Source organism: Hipposideros armiger, unplaced genomic scaffold, assembly GCF_001890085.2.
Source record: "Hipposideros armiger isolate ML-2016 unplaced genomic scaffold, ASM189008v1 scaffold_32, whole genome shotgun sequence".
Classification (NCBI taxonomy): domain Eukaryota; kingdom Metazoa; phylum Chordata; class Mammalia; order Chiroptera; family Hipposideridae; genus Hipposideros; species Hipposideros armiger.
The window spans coordinates 4,469,001-4,478,074 of NW_017731382.1; the positions used below are offsets into that span (position 1 = coordinate 4,469,001).

At 54.5% G+C, this 9,074-nt stretch overlaps 1 protein-coding gene across 8 annotated transcripts in view; it reads left to right on the forward strand.

The window, feature by feature from the left end:
- The first annotated feature begins 1,040 nt into the window (after positions 1 to 1,040).
- The window catches only part of ZBP1 (Z-DNA binding protein 1), a 17,055-nt gene continuing 9,021 nt past the window's right edge, over positions 1,041 to 9,074 (forward strand). For 2 of the 8 annotated variants that reach the window (XM_019637134.1, XM_019637128.1), the window contains exons 1-6: positions 1,041 to 1,330; positions 4,006 to 4,227; positions 4,864 to 4,929; positions 5,371 to 5,544; positions 6,914 to 7,084; positions 8,193 to 8,396. In XM_019637134.1, coding sequence (XP_019492679.1) covers positions 1,297 to 1,330; positions 4,006 to 4,227; positions 4,864 to 4,929; positions 5,371 to 5,544; positions 6,914 to 7,084; positions 8,193 to 8,396 — 871 coding nt within the window. In that variant the 5' untranslated portion in view covers positions 1,041 to 1,296. Of the gene's footprint in view, positions 1,331 to 1,591; positions 1,757 to 4,005; positions 4,228 to 4,863; positions 4,930 to 5,370; positions 5,545 to 6,913; positions 7,085 to 8,192; positions 8,397 to 9,074 lie in introns of all 8 variants that reach the window. The other 6 variants (XM_019637133.1, XM_019637132.1, XM_019637130.1 and 3 more) reach the window with 6 other exon arrangements.

Here is a 9,074-nt window from a genome sequence, read left to right on the forward strand (position 1 = left end):
ACATCACCTGGACCACTCGGCCCCGCCCTCAGGAATTCAGATTTAATCGGTCTGGCTGTTGACTGGGTATCAGGACTTTTCCTGCTTTGCTCAGCGAAGGCAGCTTGGAGACAAGCGTCCAGCACCCCTTTCCTGGCTGCTATCGCTGTTCCTAGCCCCTCCCTTTGCAGAAATGCTGAGGCAAGGTCCCCGGAGGGAACGCGGACATCTGCGAACCCGCCTAGGCTTTACTGCAGCTGGGACTCTGAGCCCAGGGACTTCCGGAGCTGAGTTCTTGACCGGCTTGGTCAAGAACAAAGATCACACAAAGCCCTTCTCCTCTGTAGGCCTCAGTTTCCCCTTCTATTACCTGAAAGAGAACAGTGGCCCTGAACTGCTTTGGGGGCCACTGGCCCGTTTGAGAGTTCATGAAAGCCATGGGTCCTTTTTCCAGAAACATGTGGGTTCTGAACTGTGCTTATGACTGTAGATGGCGCTGGAAGCTCTGGCTGCTCAGCTGGATTAAACCCTTAAGTCCTCACCACGACCTCCTCAGGTAGCTGCTTTTATTAGCCCCATTTTACAGATGAGTAAACGGAGGTGGGGGCACAGAGAGGTTAAATAATTCGCCCAAGATCACACAGCCAGTACATGGGTGGGGGTCTGGGTTAGAACCTAAGAATCTCTGTGGCCTTGGACAAGTGACCTCACTGACCTGAGCCTCAGTTTCCCCTCTGAGAAAAGAGGCAAGTACTAGTCCTTACCCTGTAGGTGAGTCAGAGGGGCACATGAGATTGGAAAGCACATAGTAGGTGCTCATTAAGGAGAGTTGTCATTTTGATCCGCACACAATCGCAGGGCGCCCACCCAGGAATCCTGGCCTGTGTGTGTTAGGGGGTCTGGGTGGGCATCAATGGGCACCTGGAAGTTCGGGGAAACCCCTGGCCCCAGGCGATGCAATGGTCTTGTCAAGCTCAGCTCACCCCACCAAAGTCTGGTCAAGGCTCCTCCTTACTCATCAGTTCTGCTTTCGGTTTTGTTTCTTTCAAAAGCCACACACGTACACGTTTCATTTTCTTTTCCTCCACAAAGCTGATATGCAGGCAGGCTAGGCTTCTGTTTCCGTGGTGTGAAGAGCTCACACCTGCCGGCTTGGAGCTGGCCTCCCTTCACAGCTGCCAGGGTTACTGGGCTCCACCACACAAGGACACCCAGCCCCGAGCAGGCCCACCCTCTCTAGGCCAAAGTGCAGGAGCCTGTCGCTCTCTCCCAGCCCCCCTGCCAATTCTCCCAGGGCTTCCAGAAGCTGCTGTCAGCATGGCCGGTGCCCCTGCGGACCCAGGTGAGACAGGTACTGCCTTCTTTCCGAGGGACAGTGGGAATCTGGGTGGGACTGGCACGGCTCTTTCTGCCTCCTTTGCTTGGAGCAATGGACCAGGTTGCAGCAATGATAGTGACAATACCTTCAAGCCCGAGGTCACAAGAAAGGGGAGAAGGAGGTGATAATCGGGTTGGGGAGGCTTGCTCTGCCCTAGGCGCCTGGCAACACACTTGCCATGCATTTTGCAATAACCTCAGCGGTGAGTACAAAGGTGTTTCTGTTTCACATGAGATCACCGAGGCCCTGCGAGGTGAAAGGAAGGAGGACTCAGAGCATCTGACTGATGCTGGGGGCTGAGCACCTGGCTTCACACTCATTTCGAGAAAGAGCAGAAGTTGCTTTGATTCGAAGTGCCCGTTTCCCTCCGTTGTGTTCTTCCTCAGATAACACTCCTGGGTGGGTACCAGCGGGGGTGAACCCGGTGGCGGGTGAACCATTGCTGCATTCCCGGGCCACCGCTCGGGGCTTGTGGGCTGTGGGTTGAGGGTGGTTTGGGCTGGGTGTGGGGGAGTTGTTGTTATGATTAGCTCATTAATCCTCAACCACAATCTTCGAAGTAGTGCTATTATCCCCAGTTTACAGATGGAGAAACTGAGGCACAGAGCGTTCACACAGCTAGTAGGTGGCAGAGCTGGGGCTCAAACCTGAGAAACCAGCCATCAGAGAACAAAAGTGAGGGAACGAGGGTATGCTGGGGAGGGGTGCCAGCAGGGTGTGGCCCAGGTTCCTGTCATATGTCCCCAAGGGGGACGGACACACCGGTACTGGTCAAAGGCGCTCAGCAACTGGACTTTACTTCCTCCCCAGTGGGTTTTCCTCTCCTTACCAACTTGTCGCTTATACCTCGTCCATTTCACAGCTTCCCATTTGCAGAAGGACCCAGCCCTTGGGTGCTGACCTTCACACATCTCCAACCCCACTTCTGCTTTGCGGTCAGGAAGGTGGAGGAGAAGGGTGGGGAAGCGGCTCATCCCAGCAGGTTGTTCAAGAATCAAAACTCTTTTCAAGTCAAGGCAAAGCCAGGTGTACAGTGGGCTGGACGAGGATTTCCCGTGCCCGAGGTGGCTGCTTGGGGCAGGATTTGGTGGGTGAAGGGGTTGGCACCCCAGGTGTTCTAAGTGCACTGCACCTACGCCCAGCAAAGACAAACACTCTGACCACAAAGAATGCAGCTAGAGAGACAGCAACTGGGTTGACCCTTCCCCCCCAAAAAAAACCCCAGAAAGCAAAGAATCGGATATGGCCACCACCCTGGAAGGCAACCCCGATTTACCCAAGAAGGGCCCTGCTTTGCATTATTACTCTTGGGATTCTTGGGGGCAGACGTTTCCTGATGACAGGCTGGGCTGCCACACACAGCGGCTCTATCCAGCTCTCCAGACACTGCTGGCCCCGGGTCTGCACCAAGCTGTCCTCTTACTCCCCGCAGAGCAGCTGTCCTGGGTTTGTGGGGTTCTGCCTCGGAGGAGCAGCAGCCCTTGGAAAGTTCCTCTTTGAGCCTCAAGGGATCCTGTTTAGGGTCGTTAAACTCAGGTGGGAAAACACAGACATGCCATGCCCGGGTCACCTGGGCAGACATCTGTCCCAGCGGTGGACGAAGCCACTTCCTCCCTCATTCACTCGGCCACTCGTTCATTCACATGCCATGTCCTGAGAAATGTATGCCCGGCACTGTGCTAGACACCAGGCGTTATGACGGGGATTCTTGGGGATATTCTGCAGGGGACATAACACACAAACAACCCCCTACCCATGCAGGGCATGCAGGACAGCTTCCCAAAGGAGATGGTGTCTGAGTGAGAACTGCAGGTTGAGTAGATGCTGGACAGGAGGAGGGTGGGGAAGAGTATTCCTGACAGGGAACAGCATTGGGAAAGGCCCAGGGGTGAGTGCGGCTGAAAAGAGCCCAGATGGGTGGGCACTTGGAGGGAAGTTGAGGGTGGGTAAAGACAGGGCTGAGTGGTCAGCAGAGCCAGTCCTGGCTGCCGAGGGGAGGGCGGCCTGGAGGAAGCCCTAGAGTTGGATGGCGTTGCTGTCAATCTAGAGATGGTGACACAGAATAGGGAGATGGAAGCAGAGAAGAGAAGAAGGCATTCAAGAGAGCCAGGACCCGTATTTCCGGGTCTGTTGGGATTGGGCATCCGAGGGAGAGAGACCCGTTTCTGAATGTCTGTTAGGTTTCTGGCTTGGACGAATGGTGACACCGCTGATGGGGGGTGGTGAGCCCAAGAGGATTCCGCAGGGAGGAGGTGGCTGGGATCAGGGGACAGAGGATGCCTCCCAGGCAGGGACTCCGCCTCACTGCCCTGCCCTTCCTCCTTTCCCTCCCTTCTCCTCTCCTCATCCTGCCCCCTCTGCTCCGAGGACATCTGAGAGCTGAGCAGTCTACCTGCCCTCCAGGGAGTGCTCACAGTGGGCCGGACCCGCGAAAGGCCCGGGCGCCTCCTCTGGCCACTAGGCTGTCTGGCCAAAGTCCTTTCTGACCAGCCCATGTGCCCTTCGCTGAACAGAGGGTGGTATTGGCGGGTACTGCTCAGGCCTCTGCCCTGGACCCCTCTCACGGGGCCATCCCTGCCCCCCGAGCATCTAGCCTCGGCTCCGTCGTGGGGCTCTCAGTTCTGTCTCTGCCCCCTCTCCTCCCCCAGACCTTAAGCAGAGGATTCTGCGGGTGCTGAGGGACGCTGGATGCCCCATGAAGACTGCCCTGCTGGTAAAGGAATGCCAAGTGCCCAAGAATAAACTCAACCAAGTCCTCTACCGGATGAAGGATGAGTCGCAAGTGGCCCTCGCAGGCCCCGGAACTTGGTGCTTGGGCAATGGTGGGACTGGAGAAGCGGTTTCCACAGCGCTGGCCCAGCCTAGCCGGGGTAACCTGCCATCCTGGGGGGCGGGTCAGACCTCGCATGAGCAGTTCTAGCAATGGACAAGCTCGGACTTGGGCCTGCGTTCAAACACAGTCTCTGCCCCTCGGGGGCGCATGATGTCCCCTCACCGTGCCTTGATTTCTGTTTCTGGCCAATGGAGATAACAGTAGGGCTTCTTCATAGAGTCACGAGAGGATTAGATGCAAAGGACTCAGCCTCGTGCCATCACATAGTAGGTGCTCAGCAAAACACTAATAATAGCAGAAAATAATGATGGTAATAATGGAACACTCACCATCACACTAGATCCTCTTTTCTAGTTTTGTAGCCCACAGACCAGAAGAGCTGACATTTATCAGGTGTCCACACTGGGCCGGTGCGGTGCCCAGGGTCCACCTAGATGGTGTTAGATGGCATTCTTCCCCCTTTTCCCAGAGAGGTTTTGGTGGCAGGGAAGCCACACGGCTGGAAAGTGGCAGGGCAGGATTGGAAGCCAAGTCTATTGAACTCTAGAACCTGAGTTTGGAACGCCGGTGCCCTGGGGCCCACTGCGGAGCAGCCCGCCTTCGCCTGGTAGAGTCCCCTCTCCTGTCCTGTTCCTCCGCCCTCTAACCCATCTCTAACCCATGTTTTCTCCAGCAGAGAGACCCCAGCAAGACGTAGTTACAATCCCAGAAAGACCTGACTGTCAGCTCAGTGAACAGCGTAAGCAACCTGGTTTCCCTTCAGCTCCTGGGACATGGGGCCCACTTCCTCTCACCCCCCAACTCTCCTTGGCCACTTGAGGTGCTACGAGGGTTCAGGGGTCATGCCCTGCCCACTGAGAGGCTCCCACAAAGTTTTCAGAGGCCAGACTGAGTTCTCCGCAGTGAAGAGGCTAAATGGCTGAGAATTCATTTCTCTGATCGATAGCCAACATTCGCTGTGCACCTACTATGTGCCAGGTACTGCTTGGAGCACTTGATGTCCATCCCTCCATCCCTGGTCCTCAGGACAACCCGTGTGTGCATTAGTGTTGTGCCCACTTTACAGATGAGGGAACTGGGCAGAGGGGCTGGGTCTGCCCAGGGTCACCCAGCTAGTCAACAGTGGAGCAGATTCAAACTCCAGGGGTCCTCCTTAATCTCCTGCCATCCTGCCTCCCAGAGGAAAAGATCTATAGGTTTCTGGAAGCCAGTGGGCCCTGTAGGGCCCTGAACATCGCCAAGTCCCTGGGAATGATGACAGCAAGAGAAGTCAACCCAGACTTATATGCCATGAGTAAAAAGCATCTTCTGGACTTCAACCAGAATTCAAAAGTATGGGCAATTTATCGACCAGGTAAGCCCTTATCTGCTGTGCACACCTGGCTAGGCAGACCTGTGAAGAGAAACCCCAACACCCAACCCTTGGTCCTTGCCGAGCACTTTGCCTGTTCCACCTGTCAGACCCTCCCAGAAATTTGCAGTGGTCTTGCTGACCGGTCACTGGAAGTGGGGTTCTAAGAAGGGAAAGGGGGCACTTGGTGGAAGTAATCAGAGAGGACTTCCTGGAGGCATGGCCTGAAGTTGCCGTTGGAGAAAGTAAGGGACGGGGAGAAAGGTGGCCCACTCCTAACTGGATGCCGGGCTCAGTCTGAGTTTGCTAACAGTTCTCTGTAAGCACTTTGCCCAACTTGAAGTTTTGAAGTCGCTGGAAGTGAAGGCAAGGCTGGGCTCAGATAGCCACAGGGTGGAGTCCTGGGTCTGACTTATCTGTGAGGTGCAGCAGACACAGGCCTAGAACCCACAGGTCTTCTACGGGCCCATAAAAATATTCTAATTTCTGTTAAAATCAGAAGAATAAAGTGAGTGTTATAATAATAATGAATAGCTAATCATGATTCTAACCTAGATTATATTTGTCTTTATCCCAACGCAGTCATAAACTGTAATGATACATATCTATGTATATGTTATATGGAATATTTTATTATATTATGGAGGAAGAGGCTTAAAAAGGCACAAGAGTCTAGGGCCCATGAGGGTGGGACTGTGGCCCCTTGTGTGGAGTTGGAGAAGCCCCAGGCAGGTGTCCCCCGGCCCACAGCGGGGCAGACGCCCCTGCTCACGGTACCCAAGGGGGTCCCCACATTCTAGGAATGATAACTTGTGACAGCAGCCAGATTTTAGACACTGGTGACAAATCCAAATACTTTCTTTTTTCCACAAGGAAAAATGTATAAACCAGGATAAAATAAAAATGAAACATGGAAAACAAGACCGGAAGTCCAAGACAAATTTGTCACTAACAAATCCAAATTCTTACAAAGGCCTTGTGAGCCAAAGAAAGCTTATCTGGAGGCCAGAAACAGCCCATGGGCAGCCACTGTGCACCCTCTTGGGTAAAGGGAGGGGGTCCTGGAGCTCAGGGAGAGACGCAGAGGGCAGGGCGAGCAGTGAGGCTCCAGATACCCTCCCCGGGTGGCAGGGGACACAGGTAGGTTGACCTGCTGTGACGGTGTCCAAGAAAGGCTCACCTGAGATGTCTGTGGCATTTGTTAAACACCCCAGTTCCTGAGTCCCTAGGACCTACTGACTCAGCACCCCCGGGGTGGGTACCTGGGAATCTGTGTAGTCAAGCTCCCCAGGAGACACTGGAGCTGCCAGCTGGCATTCAGAGCCGCTGACCCCTCAAGAGATGCAAAGGGATTGAGTGGAATATTGTTTAGCAGAAGGTTCTGGAGGAAGAAATCAGTCCACCGCAGTCATTTACCAGCAAAATCCCATCAACATGATCTATCAGAACGGCCCAGGCAGCCACATTTCCATTGCGAACTCTCAAGCCATCCAGATCGGACACGGGAACCTCATACTGAGCCAGACGGCCTCTGGGGAGAATGGTGAGTCCTCTGAGAGACACCAGACAGGACCACTGGGGGCAGCTGCTCCAATGTGGGGGAGGGGCAGGGAATAGGGCAGGGGGGGAGTCTTTCTTCATGCCTGGATCAAACCTCTCCTGCTTTCCCTTCATTTCGATACCTTTTGCCTCATTTTTAAGGGGACCCAATACTTTCTCATGAGAAACAGCTCGATTCACTCTCCCGCAGTAGAATGTCGCGAGGGGTCATTGTAGTATTTTGTTTGTTCTGAGACACACTGTTTTCTCCCACATTTTAACATCTTGGAAACTGGAGTGCGTCCTAGTTTGCATGGAATATGGTCCTACGGATGAGTGCTTCCTCTGTGCAGGCAGGCACTGTGGTGAGAGGGGACAGGGCCCCTCCCGCCTCCCCCCCATCCCCCGATTGCAGCCATGGGACACGGTGAGAGCATCAGCCACAAAGCTGGAACACTCCCTGTGACATCGAGAACCCTCCCCCACTCTGGGCCTCGGTTCCCCCAATTGTGAAATGAGGAACTTTGTTCTAGAACCCAGATCAATGTTTGCCCAACTTAGTCCTCTGAGCAACCCCCTTCCCAATTTTGGCCACGCCCATGTCTGCTTATTTACTCTGTGGTGTTAAATGGTTTACCTTTTCGTTCCACTCAAATTTATTTTAACGTGAACTTGTATAGCACTACCTTATGTTGGAAACCAGGAAGATCACCATAAAAACCAATGCTGAGAGAATGAGTGTCGGAGGCTCTGAGCACCGGGTGTGGGGCGTTACAGATGTCGTAACACCAAAGGGGACTCTCTCCTGAAGGGCTCAGAGGATTGACAACGACTAGGAAGCAGAGGATGTGCTCACTGTTTGGTTTTCAAGTGCCCCCGTGACACGCCAGGCACCAGTGGTGAAAACCTGGCTCGCTCCATGCTAACGTTTCTGCTGGGCCCACGTGCTCTCCCACCCAGAGCTTATCATCAGTCCCTGCCTGATGGTGTTCAGGGAGAATTCAGAGGCCTGTCTCCTCTGTCCGGCCAGGGCTTTTTGTGTTTGGGTGTGTGTGTGGGAGGGTCAGATGGGGCGGTCAGATCAGAGGTCATGTGGCTGTGTTTCCTGCCAGGCCCCACGGTTCCCCTCTACCCCCCTCCACTGGAATCAGCTGATCCATCAACTCAGGACCCTCTGGCTAGATCCTGGGGGTCCCAGGATATCTACATGGAGAAGTCTGAGTTCAGACGGGTGCAGCTGGGACACGGCAATGAGCTAAGCATTCATAGCACCCCGACCAAGGGCCCTGCCTGCAGCCCCGCTGGCAAAACCACAGGTAACTGGGGGTCATGCAGCCATCCTGCCCCATCCTTATCCCGTTTGGCTTCTCACTAGATGGGACTTGAGTCAGTCCTCCAGGGAGAGAGGCATGATGGGAAATTCCTTTCCATCCACCAGGAGGCTGTACCACAGAGTAGAGCAGGCTCCCATCCTTACTACCCGCCTCAGGAAACCTTAGATTTTTCCATTTGTGCAATGGGCAAGAAACAGCAGAGGCTGGGACAGATGACGTGGGGACATGGAATGGCATCTAAGGAGGGTGGAGGACAGGAGCCACCTAAGTACCTGGTGTCCTACTAACTGCTGTCGACGGGGACCAGAAGGCCCAGGTTGCATTCTCCCCATCGCTGGTAATCCAGAGACAAGCTGGGTGAGAAAGGCAGCAGGGAGGCCTGAGAGGGAGGGAGACAGCCAAGGACGCCGTTTCCAGAGAGGGGAGGCCAGTGAAGTCAGGGGAGCTCCATGGGGCCCAGCAACAAGGGACCGCTGAGGGGACCGTGGGGAGTGGGAGGGAGTGAGGCTGAGCACTGACACGTCTTTTCTGAAGTTGGGGTGGAAAGGCAGGAGCAGGGCTTGGGGACCACAAGAAGATTTTAACCAAAGTCAGCTCAGGCGGTGAACAGCGTTCGTAGAGACACCAGAAGAAGCAAGGTCTCGGCTGTCTATTGAGCAC